At 44.5% G+C, this 19587-nt stretch overlaps 1 protein-coding gene across 3 annotated transcripts in view; it reads right to left on the bottom strand.

Annotated features, from left to right (window-relative positions):
* LOC106601980 (epsin-3) overlaps nucleotides 1-18954 on the bottom strand; it is a 63753-nt gene extending 44799 nt beyond the window's left edge. For all 3 annotated transcript variants that reach the window (XM_045719705.1, XM_045719706.1, XM_045719707.1), the window contains exons 1-6: nucleotides 18600-18954; nucleotides 6741-7024; nucleotides 4622-4780; nucleotides 4287-4370; nucleotides 4007-4120; nucleotides 1931-2108 (exon numbers count right to left, since the gene is read on the bottom strand). In XM_045719705.1, the coding sequence (XP_045575661.1) occupies nucleotides 1931-2108; nucleotides 4007-4120; nucleotides 4287-4370; nucleotides 4622-4780; nucleotides 6741-6809 (604 nt within the window). In that variant the 5' untranslated portion in view covers nucleotides 6810-7024; nucleotides 18600-18954. The remainder of the gene's footprint in view (nucleotides 1-1930; nucleotides 2109-4006; nucleotides 4121-4286; nucleotides 4371-4621; nucleotides 4781-6740; nucleotides 7025-18599) is intronic.
* Between the last annotated feature and the right edge of the window lie 633 nt (nucleotides 18955-19587).

Here is a 19587-nt window from a genome sequence, read left to right as displayed (position 1 = left end):
CCCTGCACCTTAGAGACTGCTGTCCTATGTACATAGTCATTGAACACTGGCCACTTTAATCATGTTTACATACTGTTTTACCCACTTCATATGTATATACTGTATTCTAGTCAAGGCTCATCCTATATAACTACTGCTGTACACACCTTTTCTATTTATATAATGTCCATTTATATAGAGTACCAGTCAAAAGTTTTGACACAACTATTCATTCAAGGGTTTTTCTTTATTTATACTATTTTCTACATTGTAGAATAACAGTGAAGACATTAAAACTATGAAATAACACATATGGAATCTTGTATTAACCAAAACAGTGTTAAACAAATCAAAATATATTTTAAATATATATTATTCAAAGTAGCCACCCTTTTCCTTGACAGCTTTGCACACGCTTGGCATTCTCTCAACCAGCTTCACCTGGAATGTTTAAATATATATATAGTTTTTTATATATATATATATATATATATATATATATATATATATATATATATATATATATATATAAAATAAAAACTGTGTGGGGTCGAGTCCTGAATGCTGATTGGCTGAAAGGCGTGGTATATCAGACTGTATCCACGGGTATGATAAAACATTTATTTTTACTGCTCTAATCACATTGGTAACCAGTTTATAATAGCAATAAGGCACCTCTGGGTTTTGTGATATATGGCCAATATACCACGACTAAGGGCTGTATATAGTCACTCCACGTTGCGTCGCGCATAAGAACACGATATTGGCCATATACCACACCTCCTCAGGCCTTATTGCTTAAATATACAGTACCAGTCAAAGGTCTGGACACATATCAGTTAAAAATAGAACGTCATCATGTTTTGGTCACAAAGAAAAAAACACTTGGCTAGCTAGTTGGCTACAGCTGGTTGTACCATTTCACCATAGCCTGTAATCACTAGTTATTACTTCTAAACAAAATACCTTTTAGGGTGGATTCTTGTTGTTTGGTTTACTGTTTGAACAGTTGCTGAGATTATATTTGGTTATCAATGCAAAATAAGCAACTTTGATGAATAGCCTATATATTGTATAGATCAGATCTAGGAACCAAGTGACAACACTGCCCCCACAGCTGCAGAAGGAATGATATGGCGTCTCAATGTTAAGGAAGTTAAAGAAAATATGTTGAATGCCTGAGCGTATTTACAAGGAGCCGCCCCTTTTGTGACAAAAAATGATATTGCAACTCCATAGACCGTGTAGTAAGCTTTAGAATAATTAGGTTAAGGTTAGGAAAAGGATTTGGGTTAGCTGAAATGAAAAAAAATTGTCCCTGACCCGACTCAAACTTATCTAGCCACAACCTGGCCCGACCTCAGAATAGCCTTCTGTCACGTCCTGACCAGTATAAGGGGTTATTGTTTATTGTAGTTTGGTCAGGACGTGGCTGGGGGTATTTGTTTTATGTGGTTTGGGGTTTAATGGTATATGTATTTATGTAAGAGGGGTGTTTGATTTATGTGATCCGGGGTTTTTGGGTAATGTTCTTGTTTTGTATTTCTATGGTTTTCTATGTTGTGTATTTCTTTGTGTTGGCCTGGTATGGCTCTCAATCAGGAACAGCTGTACATCGTTGTTGCTGATTGAGAGTCATACTTAGGTAGCCCTGTTTCACCTGTCCGTTTGTGGGAAGTTGTTGTTGTACTGCTGTGTGTTAGCATGCAACACTGTTCGTTCGATTGTTTCCTGTTTTATGGTTGTTGGAGGTGTTTCTCCCAACCATGTATTTTTGCTGTGGGAGAAGTTTTATTGTGGTTTTGAGTAAATACGTTTTTGTTTGCACTCATCGCTGTGTCCTGTGCCTGACTCCGATACTTCTCCTAACGAAATCATTACACCTTTGTTTCCAATAACGCGATTGGGTGGGTGTGTGTGTGCATATTCCCAGTTGCATGGTACTACTCACAATTGAAAGAGGAATGGGACTCTCTGGACCGGCTGAAGTCATCCCCGTAGAGTGCAGTCATGCTGGGCTGGCTGGTACGGCGGCCTGGGTAGGGAGGAGGTAGAGAACCAGATCCCATCCCTGACCCTGCGGCTGCTCCAGCCATCCTCTCCTTGGTCTTCAGGGCCAGGGTCCTCTCCTAGACAAATAGATAGCTACTTATTTACAGACTGTAGATAGAGATTTTATTCATCACCGAGGGGACAATACCAGGACGGTTTCCTGGACACAGATTAAGCCTAGACCAGGACTAAAAAGTCCTGGTTGTATTGTGTAATGTGTCTGGAAAAACACCCTTTCATGTCAAACAGAAGTCCAGGACCAGGCATAATGTGTCTCATGTCAAACAGAAGTCCAGGACCAGGCATAATGTGTCTGATGTCAAACAGAAGTCCAGGACCAGGCATAATGTGTCTGATGTCAAACAGAAGTCCAGGACCAGGCATAATGTGTCTGATGTCAAACAGAAGTCCAGGACCAGGCATAATGTGTCTGATGTCAAACAGAAGTCCAGGACCAGGCATAATGTGTCTGATGTCAAACGGAAGTCCAGGACCAGGCATAATGTGTCTGATGTCAAACAGAAGTCCAGGACCAGGCATAATGTGTCTGATGTCAAACAGAAGTCCAGGACCAGGCATAATGTGTCTCTTGTCAAACAGAAGTCCAGGACCAGGCATAATGTGTCTGATGTCAAACAGAAGTCCAGGACCAGGCATAATGTGTCTCGTGTCAAACAGAAGTCCAGGACCAGGCATAATGTGTCTGATGTCAAACAGAAGTCCAGGACCAGGCATAATGTGTCTCATGTCAAACAGAAGTCCAGGACCAGGCATAATGTGTCTGATGTCAAACAGAAGTCCAGGACCAGGCATAATGTGTCTGATGTCAAACAGAAGTCCAGGACCAGGCATAATGTGTCTGATGTCCAACAGAAGTCCAGTACCAGGCATAATGTGTCTCATGTCAAACAGAAGTCCAGGACCAGGCATAATGTGTCTGATGTCAAACAGAAGTCCAGGACCAGGCATAATGTGTCTGATGTCAAACAGAAGTCCAGGACCAGGCATAATGTGTCTGATGTCCAACAGAAGTCCAGGACCAGGCATAATGTGTCTGATGTCAAACAGAAGTCCAGGACCAGGCATAATGTGTCTCGTGTCAAACAGAAGTCCAAGACCAGGCATAATGTGCCTGGGAAAACACCCTTTCATGTCAAACAGAAGTCCAGGACCAGGCATAATGTGTCTCATGTCAAACAGAAGTCCAGGACCAGGCATAATGTGTCTGATGTCAAACAGAAGTCCAGGACCAGGCATAATGTGTCTGATGTCAAACAGAAGTCCAGGACCAGGCATAATGTGTCTGATGTCAAACAGAAGTCCAGGACCAGGCATAATGTGTCTGATGTCAAACAGAAGTCCAGGACCATGCATAATGTGCCTGGGAAAACACCCTTTCATGTCAAACAGAAGTCCAGGACCAGGCATAATGTGTCTCATGTCAAACAGAAGTCCAGGACCAGGCATAATGTGTCTGATGTCAAACAGAAGTCCAGGACCAGGCATAATGTGTCTGATGTCAAACAGAAGTCCAGGACCAGGCATAATGTGTCTGATGTCAAACAGAAGTCCAGGACCAGGCATAATGTGTCTGATGTCAAACAGAAGTCCAGGACCAGGCATAATGTGTCTCGTGTCAAACAGAAGTCCAGGACCAGGCATAATGTGTCTGATGTCAAACAGAAGTCCAGGACCAGGCATAATGTGTCTGATGTCAAACAGAAGTCCAGGACCAGGCATAATGTGTCTCGTGTCAAACAGAAGTCCAGGACCAGGCATAATGTGTCTGATGTCCAACAGAAGTCCAGGACCAGGCATAATGTGTCTGATGTCAAACAGAAGTCCAGGACCAGGCATAATGTGTCTGATGTCAAACAGAAGTCCAGGACCAGGCATAATGTGTCTCATGTCAAAGAGAAGCAGACACACATACTGTACAAAACCAAACCAACAGAATACAGGTACCATGTCATACCTGTTTCAGCCTCTCCTCATCCCTCATCAGGGCCACCAGCTGCTTGGCCTTCTCCCTAACATTCACCCCCTGGTCCCTGCCATCCCTGTCTGTGAACTGGAAGTCCCGTAGGGTCTAGAGAGGAGGAGGAGAAAGAGGAGGAAGTATACTTTATAATACTTTTTTTGCAGATAGTTTTTTTGGTTTCAACCCCCCTGAGAAAGAAACCATTCAGTAGCCAGCTCAGTGCACTCCCAGACATTTATCCCGACAGACTCGGGATTCGAACCGTCAACCTAACCTGTATGGTGTAGACGTTCTCCCTGCACTGCTGCGCCACACGTTCCGAGCCCGTTTTGATCAGGTAGTCGAGTAGTGTCAGGGCCTAGTAATAAAATAATAATCCACTTCACTTATACACAGCACATTTCAAACAGACACCGCACAACTCTAACAGTAGATAAAAAGACAAGGCACAGCGTTAAACAATAAAAACAGAATATGATGATAAAACATTTACAAAATACATAGGAACAGGATATTTAAAGAATGAAGGAATACTAACAATTGTATGTTGTAAATATCATAGAGAAAACAGTTAGTTTCCAAAGCCAGAACAAACAGGTGAATGTTGACCTTGTAGACGTGTCTCCAGTTCTTGCCGCTGTCGTTGAGGCGTTTCCAGATCATACCCATGACCTCAGTGAACGCCACCACGTTGAAGGTCAGGTCAGCGATCTCTGACATCAGAGAGGAGGGGGGGCCCCACGGGTCGTTGGAGGTCGCCTCGCGGACCTTAATATAATAATATTAATACATATTTAGTTTGAAAAAATATAATTCAGGCCGGGATTCAATCCGATCTCATTTTGTCAGCTATGCGCCATTTAAAAAGTCATTTCTGAATGAGTCGACATATGCAGCATCCACCGTTAATGGCGTCTCCGAAACATTCCCTTTAAAAGCACCAACAAAGCACCATCGGTTTGAATCCCAGCCTAAGATAAATTATAAACTTCAATACATAAGAATGATATATGATGGCTCTTTCCTCAGACCCAAAGAAGCTTTACAATATATACAGTTGAAGTTGGAAGTTTACAAACACTTATGTTGGAGTCATTAAAACTCCACCAATTTCTTGTTAACAAACTATAGTTTTGGCAAGTCGGTTAGGACATCTACTTTGTGCATGACATAAGTAATTTTTCCAACAATTGTTTACAGACAGATTATTTCACTTATAATTCCCTGTATCACAATTCCAGTGGGTCAGAAGTTTACATACACTAAGTTGACTGTGCCTTTAAACAGCTTGGAAAATGTCAGAAAATTATGTCATGGCTTTAGAAGCTTATGATAGGGTAATTGACATAATTTGAGTCAATTGGAGGTGTACCTGTGGATGTATTTCAAGGCCTACTTTCAAACTCGGTGCCTCTTTGCTTGACATCATTGGAAAATCTAAAGAAATCAGCCAAGACCTCAGAAAAAAAATCGTAGACCTCCACAAGTCTGGTTCATCCTTGGGAGCAATTTCCAAACGCCTGAAGGTACCACGTTCATCTGTACAAACAATAGTACACAAGTATAAACACCATGGGACCACGCAGCCGTCATACCGCTCAGGAAGGAGATGCGTTCTGTCTCCTAGAGATGAACGTACTTTGGTGTGAAAAGTGCAAATCAATCCCAGAACAACAGCAAAGGACCTTGTGAAGATGCTGGAGGAAACAGGTACAAAGTATCTATATCCACAGTAAAACGAGTCCTATATCAACATAACCTGAAAGGCCGCTCAGCAAGGAAGAAGCCACTGCTCCAAATCCGCCATTAAGAAAAACTGACTACGGTTTGCAACTGCACATAGGGACAAAGATCGTACTTTTTGGAGAAATGTCCTCTGGTCTGATGAAACAAAAATAGAACTGTTTGGCCATAATGACCATCGTTATGTTTGGAGGAAAAAGTGGGAGGCTTGCAAGCCGAAGAACACCATCCCTACTGTGAAGCACCGGGGGGGGCAGCATCATGTTGTGGGAGTGTTTTGCTGCAGGAGGGACTGGTGCACTTCACAAAATAGATGTCATCATGAGGACGGAAAATGATGTAGATATATTGAAGCAACATCTCAAGACATCAGTCAGGAAGTTAAAGCTTGGTCGCAAATGGGTCTTCCAAATGGACAATGACCCCAAGCATACTTCCAAAGTTGTGGCAAAATGGCTTAAGGACAACAAAGTCAAGGTATTGGAGTGGCCATCACCGAGCCCTGACCTCAATCCTATAGGACATTTTGGGCAGAACTGAAAAAGTGAGTGTGAGCAAGGAGGCCTACAAACCTGACTCAGTTATACCAGCTCTGTCAGGAGGAATGGGCCAAAATTCACCCAACTTATTGTGGGAAGCTTGTGGAAGGCTACCCTAAACGTTTGACCCAGGTTAAACTAATTAAAGGCAATGCTACCAAATACTAATTGAGTGTATGTAAACTTCTGACCCACTGGGAATGTGATGAAAGAAATAAAAGCTGAAATAAATCACTCTACTATTATTCTGACATTTCACATTCTCTTAAAATAAAGTGGTGATCCTAACTGACCTAAGACAGGGAATTTTTACTAGGATTAAATGTCAGGAATTGTAAAAAACTGAGTTTAAATGTATTTGGCTAAGGTGTATGTAAACTTCCGACTTCAACTGTAGGTAACCATACAAATGTTAAATAGCAACAACAACAATCACAACAACAAACCTTGATCTCTGCCTCTGAGTATTGGTTGACCATGTTCTTCACCTGGCGGCGGAGAGATGATGTCTGCATGGTGATTGGTCAGTGTTTCACAGGTGTTAAGAAGTAGGTAATGGAATCGTACAGTGGGCCCGCCCACTAGCTTTCTTCTCACAGGTAGAGTTAAGATGGGGGAGTCTTATACTGGGTTGGAGGAGGGAGGTGGGGGGGGTCAGTAGAGTTAAGATGGGGGAGGAGATGAGATGTGGTCCTCTAGATGAGTTCAGTGACGCCCAGAGTGTGTGTTCCTGGTCAGGAAGAGAACATCACAGTTTGACTGACATACAGATGCACACTGTAATATCAGTGACCAATAGACCAGGGCTGTGTCCCTAATGCACCCTATTCCCTATATACTGCACCCCATTAGATCAGGGCCCAAATGGCACCCTATTCCCTATATAGTGCACTACTTTAGACCAGGACCCATTGGGTAGAAGTGGTGCACTAAGTAGTGTACTAGGGAATAGGGTGCCTTTTGGGGTGAGAAGAGAAAGAGAGAAAGAGAAAGAGAGAGACATAGTGGGACATGACCACACACAGAGAGCTGACTATAGACGATCTACCATCCCTCTCTGTCCAGTCAGCCATTTCAGAGAGAGAGAGACATGGTGGGACATGACCACACACAGAGAGCTGACTATAGACGATCTACCATCCCTCTCTGTCCAGTCAGCCATTTCAGAGAGAAAGAGAGAGACATAGTGGGACATGACCACACACAGAGAGCTGACTATAGACGATCTACCATCCCTCTCTGTCCAGTCAGCCATTTCAGAGAGAAAGAGAGAGACATAGTGGGACATGACCACACACAGAGAGCTGACTATAGACGATCTACCATCCCTCTCTGTCCAGTCAGCCATTTCAGAGAGAAAGAGAGAGACATAGTGGGACATGACCACACACAGAGAGCTGACTATAGACGATCTACCATCCCTCTCTGTCCAGTCAGCCATTTCAGAGAGAAAGAGAGAGACATAGTGGGACATGACCACACACAGAGAGCTGACTATAGACGATCTACCATCCCTCTCTGTCCAGTCAGCCATTTCAGAGAGAAAGAGAGAGACATAGTGGGACATGACCACACACAGAGAGCTGACTATAGACGATCTACCATCCCTCTCTGTCCAGTCAGCCATTTCAGAGAGAAAGAGAGAGACATAGTGGGACATGACCACACACAGAGAGCTGACTATAGACGATCTACCATCCCTCTCTGTCCAGTCAGCCATTTCAGAGAGAAAGAGAGAGACATAGTGGGACATGACCACACACAGAGAGCTGACTATAGACGATCTACCATCCCTCTCTGTCCAGTCAGCCATTTCACAATCATCAAGGACAAAAGGACGTTTCTTTTTTTTTACAGGAATACAAATATTAGTTTTGAGGAGGGGGACTTAACCGTAAGGACACAGCCCTTTATAGCACACTACTTTTGACCAGAGTCTATAAGGGGACATATAGGGGATAGTGTGCATTTTGGGATGCATCCCTAGATAATAAAATCCTACACACTGCCATTGTCAGTATCACTTGTTTGTCAAGCTTACAGCCTTCGTCAAAGCTTTTGCTTTCATTTTGAGGGTGTAAAAATAACCAGTTAGGGCCCATCCCAAATGGCACCATATTCCCTATATAGTGCACTACTTTTGACTAAAAATAATCAGTTAGTGCCCATCCCAAATGGCACACTATTCCCTATATAGTGCACTACTTTTGACCAAAAAAAAGAATCAGTTAGGGCCCATCCCAAATGACACCCTATTCCCTATATAGTGCACTACTTTTGGTAGTACTTTTGGTAGTGCACTATATAGGGAATAGGGTGCCATTTGGGACGGGCTCTAACTGATTCTTTTTAGTCTGTAGTCATAGGAATTTTCTTCTTTGAAAGTTTTGTTATCACAACAGACAGGGAGGAGCCCACCCCCTGCTTGTTTTTCTAACAGGATTCCATCATCACCATGGCAGCAGAGCAGAAAAGTGGCTTGGGCACCTAAGGTGAGAGTTACTAAACAGCTACGGACAAACCTGTTACACTACTGTAACAGGAAACGGCTGTGGATTTACCTGTTACACTACTGTAATAAGAAAGTATAAGGCCCACCTGTCTGCACACTCTAACACACACCTGTCCCAGACCTGACCAAGATCCTTATAGGATACAAACGTTGTCAACTTATAATCATACATGTTGGAGAAATTCATTGTGCGGGACTATTTTCCTATTACAAGATTGTTTCATCCCAGCAGCACCCCACGAAAAGTGATGTGACTAACTACATACACTCTGGTAAAACATTATGCACTCTCTTCTGTGTCCAGTCTTTTAGAAGAAACAACAGGTATAGAATAGTACAACAACAGAACAGAACAGGTCTGGACTGGACTACAACAAACTACTTAATGTTACCAGCATGCTGCCAGGGCCCTGAGTCAGCCCAGGTCTGGACTGGACTACAACAAACTACTTAATGTGACCAGCATGCTGCCATGGCCCTGAGTCAGCCCAGGTCTGGACTGGACTACAACAAACTACTTAATGTTACCAGCATGCTGCCAGGGCCCTGAGTCAGCCCAGGTCTGGACTGGACTACAACAAACTACTTAATGTTACCAGCATGCTGCCAGGGCCCTGAGTCAGCCCAGGTCTGGACTGGACTACAACAAACTACTTAATGTTACCAGCATGCTGCCAGGGCCCTGAGTCAGCCCAGGTCTGGACTGGACTACAACAAACTACTTAATGTTACCAGCATGCTGCCAGGGCCCTGAGTCAGCCCAGGTCTGGACTGGACTACAACAAACTACTTAATGTTACCAGCATGCTGCCATGGCCCTGAGTCAGCCCAGGTCTGGACTGGACTACAACAAACTACTTAATGTTACCAGCATGCTGCCAGGGCCCTGAGTCAGCCCAGGTCTGGACTGGACTACAACAAACTACTTAATGTTACCAGCATGCTGCCAGGGCCCTGAGTCAGCCCAGGTCTGGACTGGACTACAACAAACTACTTAATGTTACCAGCATGCTGCCATGGCCCTGAGTCAGCCCAGGTCTGGACTGGACTACAACAAACTACTTAATGTTACCAGCATGCTGCCAGGGCCCTGAGTCAGCCCAGGTCTGGACTGGACTACAACAAACTACTTAATGTTACCAGCATGCTGCCAGGGCCCTGAGTCAGCCCAGGTCTGGACTGGACTACAACAAACTACTTAATGTTACCAGTATGCTGCCAGGGGCCCTGAGTCAGCCCAGGTCTGGACTGGACTACAACAAACTACTTAATGTTACCAGCATGCTGCCAGGGCCCTGAGTCAGCCCAGGTCTGGACTGGACTACAACAAACTACTTAATGTTACCAGCATGCTGCCATGGCCCTGAGTCAGCCCAGGTCTGGACTGGACTACAACAAACTACTTAATGTTACCAGCATGCTGCCATGGCCCTGAGTCAGCCCAGGTCTGGACTACAACAAACTACTTAATGTGACCAGCATGCTGCCAGGGCCCTGAGTCAGCCCAGGTCTGGACTGGACTACAACAAACTACTTAATGTGACCAGCATGCTGCCAGGGCCCTGAGTCAGCCCAGGTCTGGACTACAACAAACTACTTAATGTGACCAGCATGCTGCCAGGGCCCTGAGTCAGCCCAGGTCTGGACTGGACTACAACAAACTACTTAATGTTACCAGCATGCTGCCAGGGCCCTGAGTCAGCCCAGGTCTGGACTGGACTACAACAAACTACTTAATGTTACCAGCATGCTGCCAGGGCCCTGAGTCAGCCCAGGTCTGGACTGGACTACAACAAACTACTTAATGTTACCAGCATGCTGCCAGGGCCCTGAGTCAGCCCAGGTCTGGACTGGACTACAACAAACTACTTAATGTTACCAGCATGCTGCCAGGGCCCTGAGTCAGCCCAGGTCTGGACTGGACTACAACAAACTACTTAATGTTACCAGCATGCTGCCAGGGCCCTGAGTCAGCCCAGGTCTGGACTGGACTACAACAAACTACTTAATGTTACCAGCATGCTGCCAGGGCCCTGAGTCAGCCCAGGTCTGGACTGGACTACAACAAACTACTTAATGTTACCAGTATGCTGCCAGGGCCCTGAGTCAGCCCAGGTCTGGACTGGACTACAACAAACTACTTAATGTTACCAGCATGCTGCCATGGCCCTGAGTCAGCCCAGGTCTGGACTGGACTACAACAAACTACTTAATGTTACCAGCATGCTGCCAGGGGCCCTGAGTCAGCCCAGGTCTGGACTGGACTACAACAAACTACTTAATGTTACCACCATGCTGCCATGGCCCTGAGTCAGCCCAGGTCTGGACTGGACTACAACAAACTACTTAATGTTACCACCATGCTGCCAGGGCCCTGAGTCAGCCCAGGTCTGGACTGGACTACAACAAACTACTTAATGTTACCAGCATGCTGCCAGGGCCCTGAGTCAGCCCAGGTCTGGACTGGACTACAACAAACTACTTAATGTTACCAGCATGCTGCCAGGGCCCTGAGTCAGCCCAGGTCTGGACTGGACTACAACAAACTACTTAATGTTACCAGCATGCTGCCAGGGCCCTGAGTCAGCCCAGGTCTGGACTGGACTACAACAAACTACTTAATGTTACCAGCATGCTGCCAGGGCCCTGAGTCAGCCCAGGTCTGGACTGGACTACAACAAACTACTTAATGTTACCAGCATGCTGCCAGGGCCCTGAGTCAGCCCAGGTCTGGACTGGACTACAACAAACTACTTAATGTTACCAGCATGCTGCCAGGGCCCTGAGTCAGCCCAGGTCTGGACTGGACTACAACAAACTACTTAATGTTACCAGCATGCTGCCAGGGCCCTGAGTCAGCCCAGGTCTGGACTGGACTACAACAAACTACTTAATGTTACCAGCATGCTGCCATGGCCCTGAGTCAGCCCAGGTCTGGACTGGACTACAACAAACTACTTAATGTTACCAGCATGCTGCCATGGCCCTGAGTCAGCCCAGGTCTGGACTGGACTACAACAAACTACTTAATGTTACCAGCATGCTGCCATGGCCCTGAGTCAGCCCAGGTCTGGACTGGACTACAACAAACTACTTAATGTTACCAGCATGCTGCCAGGGCCCTGAGTCAGCCAAAACACCACCATCATGCCAGTAACTTTCCTCTCATAATTCAGCAGTACCTATTAAACAAAGTGTTAAGAGCAAGCAGACTGAGGATCTATCCTCGAACTCAGTCAGAAGTTGACCTGGCCGTACATCTCCATGTCTGAAACTTCTAGAGGCTTTAGGATTGAAGGCTGGTTAATTAGTGAATGGTACACTATATATACAAAAGTATGTGGACACCCCTTCAAATTCGTGGATTCGGCTATAACATCCACACCCGTTGCTGACAGGTGTATAAAATTGAGCACAACGCCACGCAATCTCCATAGACAAACAGCCCGGCCCATACTGAAGAGGTCAGTGACTCTTCAGTTGACATCCTAGGACGCCGTCAACAGTTGGGGAAGGCCCTTTCTTGTTTCAGCGTAACAATGCCCCCGTGCACAAAGTGAGGTCCATGCAGAAATGGTTTGTCGAGATCAGGCTTAATCGCCCAACATCAGTGCCCCACTAATGCTCTTGTGGCTGAATGGAAGCAAGTCCCCGCAGAAATGTTCCAACATCTAGAGGAAAGCCTTCCCAGAAGAGTTGAGGCTGTTATAGCAGCAAAGTGGGGAACAACTTCATATTAATGCCCATGATTTTGGGATGAGATGTTCGACGAGCAGGTGTCCACATACTGTTAGTCATGTAGTGTAAATGGTGTGTTTTAGAAGCAGTGCTATTGACTTGTATTGATCCAGCTGAAGCCCTCTTGAATGTATCGATCCAGCTGAAGCCCTCTTGAATGTATCGATCCAGCTGAAGCCCTCTTGAATGTATCGATCCAGCTGAAGCCCTCTTGAATGTATCGATCCAGCTGAAGCCCTCTTGAATGTATTGAAAATGTGATTTAATAATCTGGCCGCATTACCAAAGTCCCAGAGAAAAGAAGTGCTTCGTTGCAAAACCTGGTTTTTGACAAGACTGGTATATAGATTATAGATATTTACTACTAATAAACCCTAATAAACCTTAATAAACCCCCTAATAAACCCCCTAATAAACCCCTTATAAATAATTTATAAAGTCCACCTTCATGTAAAATGTTACCTAGATAAAACAAGTCTATTCACCAATACATAGATGACAAAATGATCAACAATTAAGACAACAGGTACATTGACATTAACAATTATTCAGTAGAATGTCAAGTAACTCTTTTCATGTGAACGCTGGCCTCCGGCCTGCTAATGTCACAAGTGTTGGGAGAGAGATTACAGGTAACTGACTAGAATAAGATCATGACTCAGTAGGTGTACCTAGCCTCCATTGCTGTGATATAGGGCCATATGGCTACAACTGTACAGTAACATCAGTGTCATAGTCCTGGTTGAAAATAGACTGGTGTCTGATGAAAACAGCCATGGATGCTTCCTGTACGGTCAGATGACCACTACCACTATCTCCAGTGGTCCTTACACATCCAGGCCAGAAACAACCCCACTACCACTATCTCCAGTGGTCCTTACACATCCAGGCCAGAAACAACCCATACTTCTTGACCTCTTATATTAGGGGTGGCAAGTAGCCTAGTGGTTAGTAACCGAAAGGTTGCTAGATCAAATCCCCAAGCTGACAAGGTAAAAATCTGTCGTTCTGCCCCTGAACAAGGCAGTTAACCCACTGTTCCTAGGCCGTCATTGTAAATAAAAATGTGTTCTTAACTGACTTGCCTAGTTAAATAAATAAAATAAAAAAATATTAGTTAGATGGAACCTTCCCCATAGGATTCACACTGACTTCAGATCTCCACAAGTCAAGTATCCCACTACCAGGGGTCGTTTTGACAAGGGCCTATAGGGGATAGGGGTCGTTTTGACAAGGGCCTATAGGGGATAGGGGTCATTTTGACAAGGGCCTATAGGGATAGGGGTCGTTTTGACAAGGGCCTATAGGGGATAGGGGTCGTTTTGACAAGGGCCTATAGGGGATAGGGGTCATTTTGACAAGGGCCTATAGGGATAGGGGTCGTTTTGACAAGGGCCTATAGGGGATAGGGGTCGTTTTGACAAGGGCCTATAGGGGATAGGGGTCATTTTGGCAAGGGCCTATAGGGGATAGGGGTCGTTTTGACAAGGGCCTATAGGGATAGGGGTCGTTTTGACAAGGGCCTATAGGGGATAGGGGTCGTTTTGGCAAGGGCCTATAGGGGATAGGGGTCGTTTTGACAAGGGCCTATAGGGGATAGGGGACTTTCTGTACAAGGCCTCAGTCACCAGGCCAGTTCAATGTTCAGCTCCTAGCTACGTATGCATTGTATTTGGCTTCATTTCCTCCCTCTACCATCTACTGGCCCTGGGACAACACTGATGTATTCCTGGCATTCCTGTGTTGGAGTCTGTACAGGAAATAGCTATAAAAATGCTCATGTTAGAGAACCCTGTGCCCTGCAGGAGAGAGTGGAGTTGGGAATAGATGGAGGGTGTATGTGTGTGTGTGTGTGTGTGTGTGTGTGTGTGTGTGTGTGTGTGTGTGTGTGTGTGTGTGTGTGTGTGTGTGTGTGTGTGTGTGTGTGTGTGTGTGCGCGCATCACAACCTAAAGGTCATCATTCCATTGGTCCATAGTGATCAATCCCCTACTTCACAAAAAAAAAACTATAATATCCTGTTAGGGCTAGGGGGCAGTATTTACACGGCCGGATAAAAAACTTACCCGATTTAATCTGGTTATTACTACTGCCCAGAAACTAGAATATGCATATAATTATTGGCTTTGGATAGAAAACACCCTAAAGTTTCTAAAACTGTTTGAATGGTGTCTGTGAGTATAACAGAACTCATATGGCAGGCAAAAACCTGAGAAGATTCTGTACAGGAAGTACCCTCTCTGACCATTCCTTGGGCTTCTTGGCTCTGTTTATTGAAAACTTAGGATCTTTGCTGTAACGTGACACTTCCTACGGCTCCCATAGGCTCTCAGAACCCGGGAAAAAGCTGAATGATGTAATTCCAGCCCCTGGCTGAAAAACATTAGCGCCTTTGGTAAGTGGTCTATCAGAGTACTATGAGACTGAGGCGCGTGCACGGGGCGACACCATGTTTTTATTTTCTCTCTCTTTGTACTAAAACACGATTTCCCGGTTGGAATATTATGGCTTTTTTACGAGAAAAATTGCATAAAAATTGATTTTAAACAGCGGTTGACATGCTTCGAAGTACGGTAATGGAATATTCTTTACCCTTTCGGATAGTGTCTTGAACACACGAACAAAACGCCGCTATTTGGATATAACTATTGATTATTTTGAACCAAACCAACATTTGTTATTGAAGTAGAAGTCCTGGGAGTGCATTCTGACGAAGAACAGCAAAGGTAATAACATTTTTCTTATAGTAAATCTGACTTTGGTGAGGGCTAAACTTGTTGGGTGTCTAAATAGCTAGCCCTGTGATGCCGGGCTATCTACTTAGAATATTGCAAAATGTGCTTTCACCGAAAAGCTATTTTAAAATCGGACATAGCGAGTGCATAGAGGAGTTCTGTATCTATAATTCTTAAAATAATTGTTATGTTTTTTGTGAACGTTTATCGTGAGTAATTTAGTAAATTCACCGGAAGTTTGCGGGGGGTATGCTAGTTCTGAACGTCACATGCTAATGTAAAAAGCTGTTTTTTTATATAAATATGAACTTGATTGAACAAAACATGCATGTATTGTAAAACATAATGTCCTAGAAGTGTCATCTGATGAAGATCATCAAAGGTTAGTGCTGCATTTAGCTGTGGTTTGGGTTTATGTGACATTATATGCTAGCTTGAAAAATGGGTGTCTGATTATTTCTGGCTGGGTACTCTGCTGACATAATCTAATGTTTTGCTTTCGTTGTAAAGCCTTTTTGAAATCGGACAGTGTGGTTAGATCAACGAGAGTCTTGTCTTTAAAATGGTGTAAAATAGTCATATGTTTGAGAAATTGAAGTAATAGCATTTCTAAGGTATTTGAATAACGCGCCACGGGATTCCACTGGCTGTTACGTAGGTGGGACGAAATCGTCCCACTGGCCCTAGAGAAGATATTATCCTGTAGTTAATTAAATTATTCTGCAGCTAGGACCTAGCCTGGTCCCAGATCTGTTTTCTCCTTCTATAGCCTGGTCCCAGATCTGTTTTCTCCTTCTATAGCCTGGTCCCAGATCTGTTGTCTCCTTCTATAGCCTGGTCCCAGATCTGTTGTCTCCTTCTATAGCCTGGTCCCAGATCTGTTTTCTCCTTCTATAGCCTGGTCCCAGATCTGTTGGCTCATCCTATAGCCTGGTCCCAGATCTATTTTCTCCTTCTATAGCCTGGTCCCAGGTCTGTTGTCTCCTTCTATAGCCTGGTCCCAGATCTGTTTTCTCCTTCTATAGCCTGGTCCCAGATCTGTTGTCTCCTTCTATAGCCTGGTCCCAGATCTGTTTTCTCCTTCTATAGCCTGGTCCCAGATCTGTTGTCTCCTTCTATAGCCTGGTCCCAGATCTGTTGTCTCCTTCTATAGCCTGGTCCCAGGTCTGTCGTCTCCTTCTATAGCCTGGTCCCAGGTCTGTCGTCTCCTTCTATAGACTGGTCCCAGGTCAGGCTAGGTCCTAGCTGGAGTAACATTCAGGCTAGGTCCTAGCTGCTGTAACACTCAGGCTAGGTCCTAGCTGCTGTAACACTCAGGCTAGGTCCTAGCTGCTGTAACACTCAGGCTAGGTCCTAGCTGCTGTAACACTCAGGCTAGGTCCTAGCTGCTGTAACACTCAGGCTAGGTCCTAGCTGCTGTAACACTCAGGCTAGGTCCTAGCTGCTGTAACAGTCAGGCTAGGACCTAGCTGTAACACTCAGGCTAGGTCCTAGCTGTAACACTCAGGCTAGGTCCTAGCTGTAACACTCAGGCTAGGTCCTAGCTGTAACACTCAGGCTAGGTCCTAGCTGTAACACTCAGACTAGGTCCTAGCTGTGACACTCAGGCTAGGTCCTAGCTGTAACACTCAGGCTAGGTCCTAGCTGTAACACTCAGGCTAGGTCCTAGCTGTAACACTCAGGCTAACTAGGCCTCTGTTTTCTATCTAAATCAGGAATTGGTTCTATTTCCTTTCTCTTTCCTCACTCCATCCATAATGCAGGCTTGAGGATAGAACTACACCCTGTGTACCTAACAGTATATCCACCTTGACATGCCTACACGGTACCAGCTCCTTCTTTCATTCAGTCAGTGGGTCAAAGAGAAACAGTGGGCACTGGGCAGCTCTCACACACACACACCAACACACCAACACACTTCATATATACTCACAGACAAACAGGGCTGGTCTGACAAACCAACACTCCACTCCGACCCTAAAGACAAACTCATCAATACAAAACAAATATAAGAGCATACTTAAAGGGGCAATCCGTAGTTGAAACAATAACAAAGTGTAGCCCTCGTCACTGTTTCTGTAAAAACCTGAGGGATGGGGCTGGAGAAATTTAACCAATCTCATATTCATAGACAGAGCTATGGATGCAAAGACTGACCATCCGTGATAAAATGATAGTTTTAACCGTGTTTTGAGGCTACACGGTGTTTGTTTACGTTTACTTTGTTTACATAAATTGGAGTAAAACCAGTTTATATTTTGGGTTGTGATGGGGTACGACAGTTGAACTAAGCTCCTGAGGAAGTTATAAGTTATATTCTTCAATAATCAATGGATACATATTATTCATTTCTAAGTCTGATGTAGCAACGGCAGATTTCCCCTTTAATATGTGTTGTCTCTAAGAGGACATAATGATTGCCTCATACAACTGAGAGACCATGACCTAGCCCTTGATTAAACAGACCTCCCACCCTGCATGAGCACAAGTACAGTACAAGTTATAAATGATGTATGACTAAGCATGAAGACGTGTTATAGGCCTATTCTTGATGTAGGATCAAAGGCCTGCAAGTGTAGACAGCACTGGTGGGTAGGGACCTGTACATCCCTGGGTTGGACACAGGTAGACCTACGTGAGTTTATGTAGCCTAATGCTGGACAGGTAGACCTACATGAGACTGTGTAATGTAGGTGGAATCATGGTTTCATTTGAATGTTTAAAACCTTAGAAAGAGGCCCACAAATCATGTCTGACAATAGTCCATCTCTGGATTGATTTCAGAATTGGCTACGTTGTAAAGAATCTTCAGAGACCTTGCTGAAGTTTGTTACATTGTAACGAATGAGTAGGCTATCGGCCACATGCCTACAATAGCCTTCATCACTTAACATCATAGGTGTGTCAGATTTAAGCAATCGGGGAGTTTTCTTGTTCATGTTCTGCTATCCTTACTGTCGACAAGTGTCTGCCCAACCTAGCACCTGGGTCTACCGTTTTAACAAGCTTGTAGCTATATCCTAGATTAATTGCCCTGTCCAAGGTATCAGTTTCGCCCTCCGTGTTTAGGTATAAAATGGGGCAATGAACCCACATCATGCAGCACATTGCGTCAGATAGGACAGGGCAGGGCCCGGTTTCCCAAAACAGTAGGGCAGAACAGAGCAGCGAGCCCAACCAGGCAGGCACAGAGCACAACAGTGACTCAGCTATCGGTGCTAATAGATAAATACTAAACCGACCAAACGAACCGCTCAAACAAACCGAAAATCATGTCTACCAAACCACTGGGCAGTTTCCCGAAACCCCTTTCCTTCTTACCTCTTGCATCGCGCGTCATTGGCGTCCCAACTTCGGGAACCTTTCAAAAGAAATACCTCCTCTCCTCAACATGTTTCCGAGATCCCGTTTCGAATGAAACACATATCGTTGAAAAGGGTACTAAAAGCCACAAACGAAAAAAGATCTCCAGAGCAGTTCAGGATTATGTTCGGAATAAATGTTCCGAATATTATTGATTTCGGTGCAGGTGTCTTTGAAATTCTATCTGGTGTCCGGTAGAAAAGTTTATTGTGTGTGCATAAGACTGAACACACAAACACATGAGCGCGGTGCTCGCAGATGGTAAAGAAACCCCCTGAGCACACACAGTAAAATGGAACGACAGAGGGAGAGAGAGGTAGAATAGGGAGGGGTGCGTTGTGCCTGCGGAGTCAGGCTTTAACCCGCTGTATCCCGGGTGGTAAGCAACTTCATTCTCTCTCTCTCGCAATCCAATTTATTTTTCAATTTAAGGGGCTTTATTGGCATGGGAATATATGTTTACATTGCCAAAGCAAGTAAAATAGATAATAAACAAAAGTGAAATAAACAATAATTCATTTACAGTATACAGTACACTCACAAAAGTTCCAAAAGAATAAAGACATTCTCTCCAGTCAGAGGCCAAATGACCTGTCACAGACCAGTGTTGTGGGGACACTTTCACATACAGGGTGTCAGACACAGCTCTTAGTCTGTTTGGGGAGTACTTTAACAAATGGTCCTTCATTTCTCATCATACAGATATATACTGGTGTGTTACTGCACTGTTTATTGGCGGGTGAGATTTACATGGAGAGTCAGTATCTATGACAGATTATAGAGCGTTAGATGGAGAGTCAGTATCTATGACAGATTATAGAGAGCTAGATGGAGAGTCAGTGTCTATGACAGATTATAGAGAGATAGATGGAGTGTCAGGATCTATGACAGATTATAGAGAGATAGATGGAGTGTCAGGATCTATGACAGATTATAGAGAGATAGA

Source organism: Salmo salar, chromosome ssa06, assembly GCF_905237065.1.
Source record: "Salmo salar chromosome ssa06, Ssal_v3.1, whole genome shotgun sequence".
Taxonomy (NCBI): domain Eukaryota; kingdom Metazoa; phylum Chordata; class Actinopteri; order Salmoniformes; family Salmonidae; genus Salmo; species Salmo salar.
The sequence above is the reverse complement of the archived record's forward strand: the minus strand, read 5'-3'. Positions and strand labels throughout refer to the sequence as shown.